Source organism: Bos javanicus, chromosome 19, assembly GCF_032452875.1.
Source record: "Bos javanicus breed banteng chromosome 19, ARS-OSU_banteng_1.0, whole genome shotgun sequence".
NCBI lineage: Eukaryota > Metazoa > Chordata > Mammalia > Artiodactyla > Bovidae > Bos > Bos javanicus.
In genome coordinates, this window is record NC_083886.1 from 41,892,446 (window position 1) to 41,911,274 (window position 18,829).

General features: G+C 42.6%; 1 protein-coding gene across 10 annotated transcripts in view; it reads left to right on the plus strand.

The window, feature by feature from the left end:
• The first annotated feature begins 416 nt into the window (after positions 1 to 416).
• WIPF2 (WAS/WASL interacting protein family member 2) overlaps positions 417 to 18,829 on the plus strand; it is a 41,122-nt gene continuing 22,709 nt past the window's right edge. The window contains exons 1-3 of one of the 10 annotated variants that reach the window (XM_061391711.1): positions 922 to 1,009; positions 5,357 to 5,586; positions 10,140 to 10,263. Coding sequence is in view for 2 of the 10 variants with exons in the window: in XM_061391719.1 (XP_061247703.1) it covers positions 731 to 1,009 (279 nt within the window). In the remaining 8 variants the exon portion in view is untranslated. The other 9 variants (XM_061391716.1, XM_061391715.1, XR_009731378.1 and 6 more) reach the window with 9 other exon arrangements.

Genomic DNA, 18,829 nt, shown 5'->3' on the forward strand with positions numbered 1-18,829 from the left:
AATTCTGTCTCCTTACTTCCGATTCAGCGTAAATAAAGGTGATGGAGAGACCCAAAGAACATTTTGAGGCAATGAGTTTGCAATGGAAAAGCATTTTTGTGGGTGGACTAGGGAGGAATACTTAGCTGGGACAGAGCTAACAGCAGGCAAGCCAGGGAGGGCACAGGATTCCTTCCCCCCCACTCCCCCGACTCCCCCTCCCTCCCCCGACCCAAACAGCAGGAAGTCTGCAGCACCAACCCCCAGCCATGGAAACTGGGGAAGCCCAAGCCCGGGAAAGTGAAGACGGATGTTCACAGGTGTTCGGGTTAAGCAGCTAAAACGACGGTAACGGGTGACTAGTTAGCAGGGCCTGCCTCCCCGTTGCCATGACAACCGGAGTTTGATTACTGAGCCCTTTCAAGGTTTGCCTGGGGCGGGTTCTTCGTTAACTCGAAATTAGGAAAGGACATTTATGGTGTGTGTGTGCGCGTGAGCACGCGGAAAAAAGATGAAAAAGATATTCGAAACTGTGTTCAGCTCAGTGATTCTTCAGCAACATGTTAGAATCACTGCGCAGTTTTAAAAGTGCCGATGCCTAGCCACACACAAGATCAATTAAATCAGAATCTCTGGGTGTGGAATTCAGGTATCACTATTTAGTCAACTCTTCCCAGGTTATTCTAATTGCAACCAAAGTGGCAAACCCTGCTCTTCAGCGGCTAAGCAACGTTCTTGCGACCTTCCCAAGATGGCGGCCACTGACAGCTTCCGCCTTTACGTAAACCGGCAAGGGGCGGGCTCTCCAGGTGCGCATGCGTGTAGCGTCTCTTCGCCCTCTGCTCCCTCCTCCTTTCTCCCCCTCCTCCATTTTGTTCGCGGACGCTGGGGACGGTGGGAGCAGATCCATTTCCGGGTTGGCAAAAGGGGCGGCGGCGGCGAGAAGGGGAGCTTGCCGCGGGGCAAGCAGGACTGGACGGAGCCAGAGCCGAGGTGGCGGAGGAGTAGCTCCTGGAGCCGCTGCGGCCAGGTCGGGAAGAGTGGGTCCAGGAAGGGTGGGTCCGTCGCTGAAATGACCTGCGGATCTGAATGGGAGGGCGAGCCGGGGGAGGGGGGACTGGGGCGGGGCTGTAAGGGAGAGAGGGGACTTTGGAGGAGGGGCCTGTGGGGAAGAGGGGTCCTGGGGGCGGGACCTAAGGGGAGGGGGATTGGAGGCTGCGTCTAAAGAACCTGGAGAAGAGGGGGCGTGGGGAATCTAAGTAGGGAGGAGTGGTCGGGAATCGGTGTGGGGCGAGCGCTGAGATGCGAAGGAAGGTTGTTGAGAGACAGGAAATAAGGGATCCTGAAGGGCTGGGTGAGGTGAGTAAGACGGCGACTGGGGTGAGGAACGAGGTAACCGTGCGCAAAAAGGGAGATGGGGAGGGAGGACCTGTTGGGAACAGGTAATTAACAGGATGCTCCGGATGAGGAGGCCGCTGTAATATTTGGGGATTGATGAGTGAAAACCACTGGTTATGGGGTAACTGAGGAAATCGCTTACATTAGAGGGAATCTGAGAACGTTAGTTGAGAAGAAAGCAGAATTGAGTTTAAAGTTGGATTGATAAATGTTGAAGTTCGCGAGGGAGCGCGATCTGCAGTTGAGGACTCAGGTTGGAATGATGTGAAGTCTTAATTCTGGCCTCCGCCACCTCCCTAGGATCCACCTTCCTTTTCACTCTGTTATCTTTGCCCTGTGTTTGTTTCTGAATGACTTACTGCATGTTTTGGGTGACTTTTTCTTTCTTCTACACATGAGAAGAGAACCTCAGGGAATAAGGACGGTTCTAGTCCTCCTGTGGATTTACTAAGTAACTTCGAGGCAGATCAGTTTTTGTCCCCCCCCCCCCCCGCCCCCACACACCACCACCACATTGGAGATGTTGCTTTGATCCCTTTCTGCATCTAAAAGATTGTGTTAAGCAAATGGGATCTTTAAAGTGGTTGCAAAGAAGTGGTTCCTGAAAATAAGACTGAGATACTGATGTTTAGAAGATACGTCGCTCCCAGTTTCTTCCTCTCAACCTTGTCCATTTTTTTGTGCCTTGTGCCTGGGAAGAGTTGGTTTGGATTTGATACATGTCCAATTTCTAAACTTTTCTTATTGTCAACTTTTAGTAGCCAGAAATTTCATATTGTTGTGTTACACTGTATTGGCTGCCGTCAAGATGGGGATGGGGAAGTTAGAATTGGAAATGAAAGAGGTTGGTTGATGGAGAAAACTGATGGAGAATGTGGGAGAATGCAGTATTTTATTTTCTAGCTACCAGAGTATTTTACTCCTGACAAACACTTGCTTCGTGAACTCTTTGAGAATTCACTAAAAAATAGTTGTAGGTCGTTGAGCCTTTTGCCATGATTCAGTCACTTCGGCCCTTTTTGCCAGTTGCTGGGGACCAGTGTGCTCATGGACAATTTTGGCTTCTTCTTAATCCTTTAACATCTTGACTGTTCTAGGTTTTCCTTTGGGTGTAATACTCTAAACACTTGGTGCATAGGCGAACTTGTTTAGCTTAGACGTGTTCCTGAAAGTCTTGGCATTTCTGAAGTCTGACGTGGATTTGCTTAAGAGGGGGCAGTTTCTAACTCAGCTTCACACTTGGTATCAGAGTAGTGTTTATCTTAGTTGGTACTGATTAGTTAGGTGATGTTAGCACAGAGACGAAATGCAGGGGAAAGTGGAAGGTGTTGAGAACTGTGGGGTTTTCAGGTTTTACTGATGGCTTTTAAGAGGGAAGAGACGAGTTTTGTTCCTTTTGGTGGATGTTCTTTCTTGATTTCTTAGGCTCTTTGATATATTATTATTTTTTTAATTGTGTATTATTTTATTTTTGGCTGCACATGGTCTTTCTGTAGGTGCTGCGAGCAGGGGCTGCTTTCGGTTGCGGAGCGAGGGCCTCTCGTTCTGGAGGCTCTTGCGGCGGGTTTTAAGGTCGTGTGGGCTTCGGCAGTTTCAGCTCTCCGCCTTAGTTTGGCGAGGGGTCTTAGTTGCCCTGTGGCATGTGAAATCTTCCCAGACCAGGGATTGAACCCGTGTTTCCTGCATTGCATGGTGGATTCTTTACCACTGTACCTCCAGGGAAGTCTGTCTTGGGCTCTTCGGGAGAGTAACCTGGTGTACTTAAATCTTTGTTCCTTTTGCTCTGAATTAATTCTGAAAATCATGGGCTGCTGGCTCAGGTTGTTTCAGCAACTCAACCCCAGGAAGGACTGCAAGGTATGAAGTACATAGGGATGGTCCCTGACTAAGCATGGTTCGACTTAGAGTTTTCAACTTCTCAGTGGTGTGTAAGGGATATGCATTCAGTAGAAGCTGTGCTTTGAATGTTTAATTTTGATCTTTTCCTGAGCTATCAGTATTTGGCTCTCATGATGCTGAGCAGAGGCAGACAGCCGCAGCTCGCAGTCAGGCGATATACACTTATAACCATCCTGTGCCCATACAACTTTTCCATTTTTCACTTTTAGTGCAGTGTTCAGTAAATGACATGAGCTATTCAGTCAATTCAGTTCAGTGGGTCAGTCGTGTCCAACTCTTTGCGACCCCATGGACTGCAGCATGCCAGGCTTCCAGGTTCATCACCAGCTCCCGGAACTTGCTCAAACTCATGTCCATCCAGTCAGTGATGCCATCCAATCATCTCATCCTCTGTTGTCCCCTTCTCCTCCTGCCCTCAGTCTTTCCCAGCATCAGGGTCTTTTCTAATGAGTCAGTTCTTCCCATCAGGCGGCCAAAGTATTGGAGCTTCAGCATCAGTCCTTCCAATGAATATTCAGAATTGATTTCCTTTAGGATTGACTGGTTTGATCTCCTTGCAGTCCAAGGGACTCTCAAGAGTCTTCTCCAACACCACAATTCAAAAGCATCAGTTCTTCCGCGCTCAGCTTTCTTTACGGTCCAACTCTCACATCCATACGTGATTACTGGAAAAACCAGGGCTATTTTGTACTTTATTGTAAAATAGGCTTTGTGTTAGATGATTTTGCCCAACTGTAGGCTAATGTACGTGTTCTGAGCATGTTTAAAGTAGGCTAGGCTAAGGTAAGCTATGATGTCCTGTAGGTTAGGTGTATTAAATGTACTTTCGACTTAATGGCATTTTCAGTTTATGATGGGCTTATCAGGATGTAACCTGTCTGTACACTTACTTGAGGGTTAAAAACTTGCTTAATATTTTGCTGTCATTTAAGCCTACAGTGTGTCTTTTTGGTTTGTTTTTAGGAAGGTTTGGAAATAAGCTGTGGAGGCTCTGGGCGGACTTTTAGTGTAGCCTGCTTCTTCCACATAATGGTTTTCCGTTTTTCCTATCCTGCCATGTGTTTCTGTTGCTCTGCTGGAACCAGTCCCAAGTGGAAAACAGCAAATTGCACATTTTTTCCCCCTCCTTTTTAGTCTCTGGTGGATGTCTTGTTTGTGTCACAGTTTGATACCACCAAATTGAAAGAATTCTTTACTGCTTCAGAGGGAGAGGGTGACAGAAGCTGAGCTGGGTTTCCTGGGCTAGAGAATGGACTCTGTCAAAGCAGAGAATAGTTGCAGAAACACAAACCGGGACCTTGAAGCTGTGACTAACATTTTGGCAACATGCTTCCCTGTGCCAAATAACTTCTTTTCTTCCTGAGTGTGATTGTTGATCTCCTTCTCAAAGTAGGCTCTTGTTGCTACTGTTCTGCACACAGCTCCCGAGCAGAAGTTGGCAGAGTTCCGGTTGACTGTCTCTTGGGGGATGTGGCCTGGATTAGAGTAGATGGGGTGTTCCATGTCAAAGTGAGGTTCATTGGCAGATCCTGAGAGCCTCTCTGCAAGGAAATGGAGGCGGTACTCTTTACTGAATGTTCTTACACTCCTTTATGTTTCTTCTAAATTCAAATCTGTTTCTTATTCATCTGGTGATTAAATGCAGAATCATTGCCTTTGCCTAGCTTTCAAAGTCCAAGGCGTTGAGGGGAAGAGAGTGTTTCCGACTTTTTGTCCCCTCACTCTCATTCCCAGGCCTTTGAGCCTAGGGAGCCACAGACTAAACTTATGAGCACTTTTTGGTATTATTATCAAAGGGTATTTAAAAATACTGGATAGAGCTTTATGGAGAAAAGCAATGTTAGTAGGGAAAGAAGGCATTTGCTAATACCTGTGTCAGTCTTAGCTCTCTTAAGATTTTGGCTGATGCCTGTGGAGGCAAATAGGTTATCAAATAGGGAAGCCAGGAATTAGCTTCTCACTTGCCATTTAGGCTTGGCAAAGTTGTAACAATTTAGCATGACCATCCTAAATACTTAATTCTACTTGTAAATGCTCTTTTCAGTGTGTTCTGCTTAGTGGATGCACTTTTGTTTTTCAGGAGATGATTATTTGAAGATAACTGTGTTTCCATTAGGTCTTGGAATGGATTATGAAGATCATTTCTCGCAGTATATGGCAGTGGCCCTGTAACATTGCAGAGAACCTCAAGACAAGTTTTGGCGGCCCTGGATTCACCTTTCTCCTCCCTTCATTAGCCCAGAGGATTCTGTTCCTGATATGCAGGTTCAGATCCAGAGGTTTTGACCCTGGTCCAGGGCTTTGATTGTGGTAACAAATATGATTATTGGAGTTGTGTTTAATCTAGTCTCGGGTCTTTCTTTCCTGAAGAGTGTCTTGAAGTGAGGCAAATCTGTATAAACAAGGAACATGTGTAGATTTCCTCACCATTAAAAACAATTTTGCTGGGGGTCTGTGCTGGGTGTTTGTTGCTGCGCGCGGGCTTTCTTGACTTGCCGCAAGCAGGGGCTGCTCTTTGTTGGGGGCACAGGCTTCTCACTGCAGTGGCTTCTCTTGTTGTGGCGTGGGCTCTAGAGCGTGGGCTCAGCAGTTGCGGCTCCTGGGGGCTCTAGAGCACAGGCCCTATGGTTGTGGTGCACGGGCTGGTTCTGCAGCGTGGAATCTTCCCAGACCAGGGAGTTAATCCTTGTCCCCTCCATTGGTGGGCAGATTCCTATCCACTGTACCACCAGGGATGTCCTCCTCCCCATTTAATAATTGGTTTTCAAAAATTTTTTAGCTTCTTAAACTTCATGGATTTATATTAAGCTCCATTTAGATTGAGGCCCCTGAAAGTAATTTGATTTTAGTTGGTATTTATGATAATATTTCCATACGAATTCATCAGCCTGCCCTCTGTGCTCATAGAAAGCCTGAATCAAGTAGTCTCTTTCTTTCCCCCCCCCCCAATAAACCCTCTGACTGTGAAACAGTCTCCATATGTCCATATTGGAACATTTGGTATTTTTTAAAAAAGGAATTTTCTAAAGGGGTACAGTGAATTATGGGACATGCTGTCTGAGACGTGTGGAGAGTGAGTTTTCCTTCTTTCCACTTCCACCTTCCCAGTGCTCAGATATAGGCAGGGTGTTTGTCATTAAAGATCCAGGTATGAGATTAAACTCTTGCTGTCACTGTCTTACAAGGATAGGACTTTAAAGGAAATAATAATAAATCTCTATTTAAGAAAATAATAATAAAAAGATTATTTTCTTAAATAGATAATATGCTCACATGGCCCAGAATTTGAAAGGTAAAAAAACGGTATGCATTGAGCAGTCTGCCCTCTACCCTTGTCTACTCTTCGTCTGGTTTGTCTTCCCAGAGTCAGCTAATAGTATCCATTTCTTGAGATCATTTTTTTCTTTTTTTAGTCTTATTTATTTATTTTTGGCTGCACCGGGTCTGTGCTGCACGTGGGCTTTTTCTTAGCTGCAGTGCTTGGGATTCATCTTCCAGTGGTTTCTTTTATTGGGGAAAATGGCCTCTAGGATGCTCAGGCTTCAGGAGTTGTGGTGCATGGGCTTAGTTGTCCAGAGGCATGTGGGATCTTCCCAGACCAGGGAAGGAACCCATATCCCTTGCATTGGCAGGCAGATTCTTAACCCACTGGACCACCAGGTAAGTCCTCTTGACATCCTTTCCAGAGATAATGTGTACAAAGTAAATATATATGTGTCTTGCATTTTTTAAAATGAGTGTCACACACTAATTCTATGTACAGTTTTTAAAAAACTTACTTTGGCAATCAGTCATTCTATATGAACAGTAAAGAGAGTAACACCTGCCCTATCCAGGTAGATATTTAATGTTTCCAGTCTTTTGCTGTTACAAACTATGCTCCAGAAAAACTATATATATCTGGCCTTTTGCATGTGTGATTATATCTGTAGGGTATATTAGAATTGCTGAGGCTGCTTTTTTGGGGGCCCTGTTATTCATTTCCTTGACAATTTTCGAGTTCCTACTGTGTGCCAAGCACTGTGGTAGGTACTGGTGATGCAACAGTGAAAACAAAACTGATTCAGCCTTTGCACTCATGCGCTTATGGTCTAGTGGGGAAAACAGCCATTAAACGGGTAATGAATTACGGTTGCCGACAGCACAGTGAAGAGTGCAACTGACCCTAGTTCATTGAGAAGGTGGCCGGTCAGGGAAGGTTCCTGAGGAATTGACTTCTAAGGCTGAAACCTGAAGGATGAGGGGAGGAAATGGCAAAGGTGAAGGTCCTGAGGAGGGAAAGAACGTGGCTATGTGGAGAGCTGAAGGGAGTCCCAGTGTGTCTGGACCTTAGGGAGTGAGAAGCGGAGAGATAGGAGGCAGGACTTCAGAGAGTGTGAGTTCTTAAAAAATACAGATAAATGGCGTAGTTCATTTTAAGTTCAACCTTTCCAGTAGAGATTTCTTTCTGTCAGTTCTCTCCACTGGAGTAGTTTACCACTGTTGATGCTGAAATCATCAGTATCATAAAGAACAGGAATTCTGTACAGCGGAACATGTTTCCAGAAAAATTTCCTGGATAAAGCCTGTTCTTTTAGTCTTGATTTCTTTTAGCTCCTGCCCATTAAACTCTTGTGGCTGGATTAGAACTTAAAATGTGGGGCTCTTGAGAACTGGTTTGGAGATTGTTGGGGCGCTGTTCTTAGATCATGGGGGATGATGGGCTTGTTAGTTTGCCAGACCTGGTTATTTAAGAAACAAAACCTCCTCACCTCTGGGGATTATTGACTGTTTTTTTGGTAAGCTTCATGGGCTGGAGAGAGAACACAGATGTTCTTCTTGTGAACTACTGAAAGTAATTTGTCATCTAGGCCGTATGTCTTAATACGGTGCATGCATCTTACTGGACATGCAAATGGATCAGTAGCTCAGGGCCATTATAACTCTGAATATATGAAACCATTTTTATCTGCTCTATCTGCAGTGTATTTTATATTGACTTTTGTTCAGGAATCACAGTACTCTTCCTCAAAGCCCAGATGGTCCCGTTTTGATTTAGTACTTACTTGTGTAATTGGATCAGCTTGCCCTGTTTTCATACTTCAAAGTAGACTCCTGATTTTGCAGACCATCACTAGTGATCTCAGAATGAAAATGTGCAGATTTTTCTAGCATTTCAGCAAGGAGCATCTGTGTATCTGATGGCTTAAGGGTATTAGAGTGAGAGAAGAAACTCTTCTGCAGTGAAAGTCACAGCTTTGTTAATAGACTTTCTGTGGTGAGTTGGGACTTAATATATTATCTTTGAAATGAGGCATGACACTTCTCTCCATGTGAAGTCTGGATCAACGTTTTATGGAGCATCTGCTTAAATTTTCTTTCAGGCCTTTTCTTAATGGAGACTGTCATCACTGATTTTCCTTCCTCTGACTGTTCTCTGTATGTTTTCTACTTTTATATTTGTGCTGTGCAAATGATGGAATACACATAGAAGCCAAGTGCTAGTTTTGTGAGATGGCCAGCCTCAAGTGAGAAGAGCTGGTTTTTGTCATCAGTGACTAGATTTCAGCCTACCTGCTAAGTCTTTTAATTTCATTAACAGTTTCTTAGAACTTGTAAAGATATTTTGATAGCAGATGTTGGTTATTTTTGTTTTTCAGTTAGTTGCATTAAATGGAGAACAAGACCTGAAAAGGGGGCTAAGTAATTGGTTTTAAGATTTATCCCTCTATTTTTGTGCTTACCTTTGCAATTAAATTTTGCTTATGCGTTCTTACAGTGGCCTGGAAGTTCCGCACGTATTTGACTTGAGATGGTGTGAGCGCTGGGTGGTGAACCTTGTTTGGTTACACCCAGGCGGTGGCACAGATTCAGGTCACATTAGGCAGCCTTCTTCATTGCATTTGAGCCTGAGACATGAGTTATTTTGGTTTGTTTGGGGTTTTCTACTTTCTTTAACTGTGTTGGTAGCAGATCCAATGTTGACCTTTCTTGGGAAATTTTGGTAGTCTGAAGCTTGGTTTTGTTGTACAGTGTTAGATTTTTTGGTTTTAGTAGTTAAATTTAAAATGAAAATAGTCAGAATATATAAAGAGTCAAATAGTACTGTAAGTCTTGTAGTACTTAAGAGCTGCTCCATTTCTCCTTACTTATCCTCTGAATGCTTTTAATATTTTTAATAATTTAATAATACTTGTAATATTTTTTGTGATGTATATTCATGTTTCTACATAGTATTCTTACACTGTTATGTCTTGATTTTTCCATTCTTAGATATTATCTATTGAGTTTCTGCTGTGGACACTTGAGTTTTGCATTCTTATGCTGCTATTCATGCACAACCCTTCCTGCTGTCTGCATTATATATATATATATATATCACTATCTTGATTAAATCAATATTCTATATGTTTTGGTATTATATATCATGATTATATATCACTGTAGCCTATCAGGCTGTTCAGTCCCTGGGATTTTCCAGGCAAGAGTGCTGGAGTGGATTGCCATTTCCTTCTCCAGGAGATCTTCCCCCACCCAGGAATCGAACCCAGGTCTCCCGCATTGCAGGCAGACGCTTTACCGTCTGAGCCACCAGGGAAGCATTATATATCATGATTCAAGTAGAAAAACCAACCATTCTTGGTATTTCACAGGTTATCAAATCATGAAAGGCCAGGGGAGCATAGGTCAGGGAAAGCCACTTGTAGGGCTTGAAAGAAACTGCAGTCATTAATAATCCTGACTGCCTTAAACACCAAAGCAGCCAATTTACAGAATATTGAAAACTGCTGCAAACCACATGTCTGTCATCTGTCAGAGGCTACACACCTGCTCATTGTTCCTGGAAGATCAATAATGGCATCTACCTTCCTTCTATCTTCTAGATCTTGAGTGAATGCTATGTGTTGGTGGGCTTTAAACCACAACCCAGTGACAGGGGATTCTAGGAAAAGTAGTTCCCAGACCTCCAGCCTCCCTCCTCTCCTGTGAGTCCAGGAGGGAGTAGAGGTGAGTGTTACCAAAAGAAGAGAAAAAAGTAGCATCCAATATAATGACTGTGTACTATGATTATATTTCCTTCTTTATATATATATTTTTTTCCCTTAAGTATTATATTTGCCTTTTTTTCCTGTCTTATTTCCTTTTTTTGCTTGATTTACTAAGTATCAGTCTTTAATTCATCCCTAACCTTGGATGGAAGTATCTCTTCTCAGCGCATTTAAACTGGTAGAGTCTCTTCCAGAGACTTTATGAGAAACATCTATAGGATGGGTGCACTTTTTGAGGGTTTGCCTGTCTGAATCATCTCTTTTCTACCTTCAGGCTGGTTGATAGTTTGACTAGATATAAAATACTTTGTTGGGGATCATATTTCTTTGGAAATTTTAAACCTTGCTTTGTGGTTTTCTAACTTTCAGTAATAATATTATGAAATTTGGTGCTATTCAATTCTAGATTCTTTGAATAGGATCTGTTTTTTCCTCTGAAAGATTTTAGGGTCTTGTCTTTACCTGCCTCCTGCTTTGGAGGGTGGATTCTTAACCTCTGGACCACCAGACTAGTCCCATTTAGGGTCTTGTCCTTATCCTTGGTATTCTGAAATGCAGTGATGTGCCTTGGGGTGGATATTAGAATTCATCATGCTTGGTGGTCCAGTGGTTAGGACTCTGTTTCTGCTAGTGGGGGCCCAGGTTTGATGCCTGGTTGGGGAACTAATAAGATCCCACAAGCTGTACAGTATGGCCAGGGGGAAAAAAAATTCATCATGCTTGAGATTCAGTGGGCCATTTCAGTCTGCAGCTTATTTCCATTTCCTTCCCTGGTGTCTCAGATGGTAAAGAATCTACTTGCAGTGTGGGAAACCTGGGTTTGATCCCTGGAGTCTCTGGGATGATCCCCTGGAGAAGGGAATGGCAGCCGACTCCAGCATTCTTACCTGGAGAATTGCATGGACAGAGGAGCCTGGCAGGCCATAGTCTGTGGGTCGCAAAGAGTCAGACCTGACTGAGCGACTTAACACTTTCACCCTTTCCATCTGTCAAGTTTTCCTGTATTATCATCTCTTATAATGTATTCTCTCTCTGATAATTATTTCTCTCTTCCCTATTTCTCAGAACCCATGTTATCCAGATGGTGAAACTCCTAGACTAGCCCTCAATTTTTTTCCCCTGTGAATTTTTTCCCCTCATTCAGTTTTCAGACAGCCTTAGTTTTTTCTTCCAGCTCTTGTATTTTAAATATTTACCATCAATTTTTTTTAGTTTCCAAGAAATTTTCTCCAAATTTTTAAAAATTTATTTTTAATTGGAGGATAATTGCTTTACAATATTGTGTTGGTGTCTGCCATACATCAACATGAGTCAGCCATAGGTATACATATCTCAGAATTTTATGTATAAATAGTTTTGCCTGTTGTCAGGAATTCTGTTTTGCTTATTTACTTTGCTTCCTATCTTGCATGTGAGAGGTTTTCTTGAAACGTCTAATAATTCTTGGCTATCTGTTCATTTTTAAGGATGAGGCACTAAAAAGCTGAGTGCAGATCCCTGGCTCATCAAGTGGCGGGCACCGTTTTAGGGTGGATTGGCACTGGTCACTTTGCTCAGAGAGGACTGCTCCGGTTTTCTGCCTGGAGAGTATTAGCCCAGCAGCAGGTGTTTTTGGAACGGAGTGGGAGAAGAGAGCCGGGGATGGGGAGAGGTCTCATTATTGAGGACAAGTTAGGCTCGCTTGATCCCCTTTTGTTCTCAGTATGGCTCAGCTGCCCTTAGCTGTCACTGGTCCCTTGGTTCAGAGACCCTCTGGTTCAGCTTCTCTCATCTCCTGCCAGGCAGTGTAGGGGTGGGGACAGAGGGGATAAAAGAATCTTATTTCTTACACAGACTTTTTGTCTTTGCTTTGTTTTTCTTTTCTTTTTTTTTAATTGGAGGACAGTTGCTCTACAATATTGTGTTGGCCCCTGCCACACATCAGCGTGAATTAGCCACAGGTATGTTACACAGACTTTCAACCAGTTCTCTTTTAGCCCCTCCTACACCCCTTTCTCCAGACGTACTGGATGCCTCCAGTTTCTGAGCCTTTTCTGAGATTCTGTGGTAGAAATCTGCTTGCTTCTTTCCACTGCAGGCATTTGGTTTTTTCCTTTCTGTGAAGTTATTTATCATTAGTGCATCTGCTGTCCAGCTTCCAAAATTTTGTTGATACCTCTCTTTATGTTGTCTCGTTTCCCATTTTCTCTTTTTTTAAAAATTTATGCCTTAAACTTTTTTTTTCCTGATTTTAGTAGGTCTGGATTAGGGCCCAGAAATCTTTGTGTGTGTGTTTGTTAAACATGCCCTAGGATGTGTTTTTTCTTCAGGCAAGTTTGGAAGCTCTGTTTTAGAAGGACCTTCTAAACCATTTATTGCTATCCTGAGTTGCTTTTGTATTCTGGCTGTGTTTTACTCTGTCTAGCTTTGGTCTGGATTTCTAAATTAGAATGTGTCCTTCATCTGATTAACTCCTCTCTTCTGTAAGTTAAATACTGGCAAATGGTAATAACTTTGGCCTCGTGTGACTGCATTTTTTTTAGCCACCATTTCTAAACCTTCCGGTTCCTGGGATGTGTGGGTGGGGAGGAAACATTAGTTATGAGCATTGAGCTGCTCTGCATCATTTCACTGTCCAAGTCCAGGACTCTGGTTTTTGTTGTTGTTGTTGTTTGAAATGGAGAATTGACTCAGGCTTTAAAAACAGATTTACTAGTAATCTGCCTTAGATTTATGCAGTGTCATTTTTGGAGATGTTAAAGTACTGTGGTTTGAAGTTTGTTTTTAATTTTGACAGTATGAGAGGGCACTTTCTCTTCTTTTTGTGTTCTAGATCGTTAGGCCTTACAATGGAGAAGGAAATGGCAACCCACTCCAGTGTTCTTGCCTGGAGAATCCCAGGGACAGAGGAGCCTAGTGAGCTGCCGTCTATGGGGTCGCACAGAGTCAGACATGACTGAAGCGACTTAGCAGCAGCCATCTTTTTAATGAAGCCATTCTTCACAACTGGTTATTTAATTGAACACAAGAGTAGACTTCTCATTGATTTGTGTTCCTTTTAGATGAGAGGACTTGGTTGCCGTGTTGCCCTGTATCTGGGAATCGTACATAACCTTTGGAACCTGGTATTTGCCACATCAAGTAGTCTATGCATATGTAGGCTTCTGAGTTTATGTTTTTCAGGCTTTTGAAAAATAACTTGGGACAAGAGGAAAGAGTCTTATTAGGGGGAAAAGCTGAATTCTGGGATATATAATTTTATTCTTATTAGAAAAATTATGTTTGAAAGATTATCATCATAAAGTTATATATTTTTCTTCTGCCTTCCCGGTGGCTCAGTGGGTAAAGAATCTGTCCGAAATGCAGGAGACACAGGAGACGCGGGTTTGATCCCTGAGTTGGAAAGATCCCTTGGAGGAGGAAATGGCAACCCATCCAGTATTCTTGCCTGAAAAATCCTGTGGACAGAGGAGCCTGGCAGGCTATAGCCCATGGAGTCTCAAAGACTTGGACACGACTAGGCAACTAAACACACACGCGCGCGCTCACACTTCTGCCTCCATCCTTTTTTCTTCCAGGATTGTGTGCTGCTTGTAACAGTGAAAAATCATGGAAGTAAAGAGGTTTTTTTTTTTTAATTACTTGTTGTATCAATCAGGTTTGCTGCATAGTTAAATTTCCTCGATGGAAAATGCCTGTCATTGGAAAGATGATTTTTTTTATCCTTCATGGAGTAACTTTGGAATTTTAATTACTTCCATGGCCATACATGATAGAAATCTGTTTCACCAGAGGTTTGACTGAATTGAATTTCAAGGGAGAGGGAGCACCTTTTTCCCTGAGAGAAGAGGGCTGTAGATTACTTTTAGATTATATAAAGCTTTCGGAGGAGGGGAGGGTGGTAAAAGACGTAGAACAAGAAAGTTACTCTAGTCTGTTGCCTTGTGTTTTAGAGAAACCAAAATTACTTTAGTGGAAACTCTACGGTATTCTGTCATAGAACACATGGAGGCGTGTTCATAGTTCGCTGCTGATGTCAGTTCTTGCGTAATTCGAGGAACCTGTTTGACTCCTGCTGTTAGTCTCTGGCAGTGGTATGTGAATCCTCTCAGAGAGCTCCTGGCTCTTCTCCCATGTGGGGTTCTGTGGCTTGGGAACTGGATGCCTTTGTGCCACTGTGGTGATGAGCTCACGCTTCCCTAGACTGCTGCTTTTCAGGTGCAAGGTTGAAGGGTAGGTGGACGGGTAAGCAAATTCCCAGCAGGGAACTTTTAACCCTGGAAGGCTTCTGGTTAGTACCTAGGTCCCTAGCTGTGCTCAAGCCAAAGAGAGGTGAGGTACAGTCTGTGGGGTTAATGCATGAGATAACTGGTGGAACTTGTTTACTTTGGATGTGAAGCTATTGGTTTGTTTAGACTTCTTTGGTATAATAGGCATATTGGATGGAGGAGGATACTACTTTTTAAAATTTGTATTTATTTGTTTTGGTTGAGCTAGGTCTTCATTGCTTTCTCTGGTTGCGGCGAGCAGAAGTTACTCTCCAGTTGTGGTGTGTGAGCTTTTCCTTGCGGTGGCTTCTCTTGTTGTGGAGCACAGGCTCGAGGTGCGTGGGCTTGGTAGTTGTGGCTTGTGGGCTTAGTTGCCCCGTGGCATGTGGGATCTTCCCGGATCAGGGATTGAACTTGTGTCGCCCGCATTGGCAGGTAGAGTCCCATCCGTTGTACACCAGGGAAGTCCAGAGAAGGATACTACTATTGGACTTGGAGGATGGCTTCTTCTTTATTTATTTTTAATTGGAGGATATGGAGCATGGCTTATAAAGGCCTCAGGTTTCATCTCCTCCCATTCTTCTCACCCTGTTCTAGTTACCTTGGCGTTCAGTTCTCTAACACATCAAACTCATTTCCATCTCCTTGATGTTTGTTAATTCTTTTCAGAAGATGCTTTCCCCAGATGTTCCTAGGGCTTGGCTGCTCAGGGAGAGGCTTCTGAGAGCCAGGCCCCCAGCCCGTGCCCCTCCCCATCTAACAACACCGTCCCCTGCTCCTAACTCCCCTTTATGATTCTCATTTTTCCATTCTTTTTATCACTGATGTATGAGATTATATTTGTTTCCTTCCTCTAGAATGTAAGGTCCAAGATTGTAAAAAATTGTCTTGTTAAGCCACTGGAACAGAGTTTATCAGTCTCAGCATTATTCACATTTCTAGACCGGATAATTCTTTGTTGTGGGTGGCTTAGTTGCTCCGTGGCACATGGGATCTTCCTGGACCAGAGATCGAACCTGTGTCCCCTGCATTGGCAGGCAGATTCTTTACCACAGAGCCAGCAAGGGAGCCCTTAATAGGATATTAAAGAATCAAACACTTGTTTAAGATGGGTGAGACAGGGACTTCCCCGTGGTCCAGTGGTTAAGACTTTGTGCTTCCAGTGAAGAGAGCACAGTGTCAGTCCCTGGTCAGGGAGTGACGATTCTACATGCTGTGCAGTGTGGCCAAAAAATATTTTTTCTTGTTAACATCTTAAATTCCTATCCATATGACTGAGTCTTGTAAGGTGAAACTAAGGCCCTTGAGTCTTTCCTGAGGGAGATAGCCTACTTAAAAAATATTCAGGGTCATTTTTTTCTCCCCACTGGGGAATTTTTTTCAGTACTTTGGTACAAAAACTGTAATTTACTGTGTAATCAAAGTTGAGATCAAAGGAAAGTACTGTTACTTGAGGTCTCTCAGCGTGAAAGTGGATGGCATTAAGATTTAGATTTTTAAAAATTATTTTTTCTTTTTAAAATAACTTGTAAGCAAAACCTCAGTTTTATAACAGTAGAATACCATTAGAATAAAGGCCTCAAATTATAGTGGTAACTACAATATCCTTAGATCATTTTAAATATATGAAAAAAGCAGCTAAATTGGATTCTTCATTTATCAAATTAAAAGGCAGCATCATTGTCTTTGTCCTCAGGAGGGTTCCTGCTCCTAAAATGTATGAATATTTGAGAATTGGATAGAAAAATAAGTTTTGTCTTTTGAGTAGAAGAAAGCACTTTTTTAAAAGTGCATTGCTTGAGTTTTATAGAGACTTATCTCTGAATTCTAAGATAAAGTTGACATTAAGAAGACTTAAAATAATGCTCTCTGCTCTTTATTTCAAAGAAACTGTCTCCTGAGGATGTATAAAGCTTATTTTATCATGGTTTTTAAGATGGAAGGGATTAAGAAAGGAATGAGAATTTTTCTGAAAATCAGGGACTCTGAAAAACAGAGATGGTGAGGTGTGTAGTTTGAATTTAATAGATCAGAAAGGAAAGACTTAATTCTGTGATGAACTTTTTTTCTTTTTTGTTTAACTTCACGAGTGTTAGATTCTTAAAAATGCAATAGACAGTGATTCCAGAAGGCCTGGATTTGTCCTCTGATTAAATGTTAATCACTAAAGTTTGTCTTTCTGTTATAAAGCTTTATGAATTGTTTTTGCTTCATTTGTTCTTAACTGAAAGTACTTCTCAAAGCAGACCCTCTGCCTTGGGTTAGCGCTTGTAGTATCCATCTTGAGTTGGTTTGAATAACACTTCTTTGGGGAATCTTCAGGGAAAGGAAAGTTGGGTTAATTTAAATTTGTATAAATTGGTCTGGTCTGGGAAAATGTAGAGATCTGGTTGTATTCTATCACTAAGATCGGAATTTCGAGTGAGTTAAGTTTTTATTTAGGAAAAATAATGGAAAATTGCTAAACCCAACCAGCTTGCAGTCGAGATTTGTTTCATAGTGATGAGTGAGGTAGAAAGGGACAAGGAGACCTGAGTTTGAGTCCTTACTCTGCAGGTTCCTCCTGAGTGATCATGGGAATTGCCCTTAGCTCAGTCGGTCTGCCTCTTACCGTAGTGTGTAGACAGACTCCTGCTCCTCGAACTTCAGAGTTCTCACCTGTAAAATGGGAGTGATAATACTTTACTGTACAGGGCATCACTGTATACTCCGTGTCCCTGACAGGAGAGTGACATGCTTGCAGTCTTTGTGAAGGCAGCAGGGAGGCTGAGAGCCACTGCTGGTAGTCAGCGCTAAAGACAGTCACTTGATCAAAGAGTGTGCGCACACACACACACTCCACGGCTTGCAGGACCTCAGTTTCCTAACCAGAGACTGAACCCGGGTCATGGCAGTGAAAGCCCAGAATCCTAACCACTAGGCCATCAGGGAACTCCCAAAAGTGATTTTTTTGAGGGATCTATTTTGAAATTGGAGTTTGAATTGAGCCTATTTTAAAAAGGTATCTTTAACTGTGTAATGTATTAGTGGTCTTTTGCAGTGGGTGACTTTAAAAAAAGGTTTGCCTTGCTAGAGAATTACTGCTTTGCCTAATAAGTGACACTCACTATCAGATTTAAGGTTCCCTTCAGGTTATTTCTTATTTCGTAGCACGTAGGTTGGTGGGTCTGGGAAGAATTAGGGACTTGTCTGAACCTCTTTTCCAGGTCATTCTAGAAGACAGTTTCAGCCGTGGCAATGGCCAAAGTAGGTAAAACGGGAACCCCAGAAAAGGCAGAAACTGAGGTGACTGGAATTGACAATGTTTGTTTCTGAATGGACTATAATTTTCCCTATTGTTAGGCTGCTGGCTATATATGCCAGCTATGGAGACCTGAGTGGAATGGTCATAGTGATCCCAGAGAATTGAATAGAAGAAAGTTTATTTCTTCTTCTCCATATGTTTCTTTCATTTTAACACCCGCCACACTCTGTGATAGATGTTCTGCTTATTAGCATTTACTATTTTGACCAGTTCCTCAAGCCTAGTATGTTAGATTCCTGGGAAAGGAAAACTAGACTTAGTTTTGAAACCAGAAATGAGGAGGTAGTTCCCTTAGAGGAGAGTCAGCTGCTTGTTCTTTGAAGTGAATTCAGACACTTCTCCCCGTGGGAGCCACCCAGCCAGAGTAGTGTCCAGGTTTTTGTGGTTGGAGCAAAAAGTTCTGTTGGGCATACAACCTTTAGAGGCATTACACTGGAAGGAGTTGGGATTTTGAAGACATTCACAGTAATGTTTTTAATCAAATTTTACTTACCTACAAATGTTCTTGGTTTTATAGAAACTGAAATATTTGCTGTTTTATCATTCTCCGGGCATTGAGAGAAGTTTTTAAGTGTTCTTTATTCACAGAAAGATTTTGTTCACTCCTATAAAGAGTTTAGAACGAAACCTCTGCAGTTATTTGGCTTTTGACTTATAGGGGTTCAAGAAGTGGGATTTCCTTGGGGTGACTTTTTGGAGGTATTGTTCTTGAGTTTTGGTTTTGGCTTTGCCCCCTACTTCAGTGTCTTAGGGTAAGAGTCCCCTGGCTTTAGTTTCATTTGTGAAATGAGGAACACTTAGAAACTCTTAACAGGGAGACAGCCATATAGTTTCTGAGTTTTAAGTGTTCAGCCACTGATGATGGGTTAAATTTGCACATAGTACTTATGCCCTTATCAGATTCCAGTCATGTGACTGTATCAGGGGTCAGTAAAGTTTGGCCCATGAGTCAGATCTGGTCCATGATCTGTTTT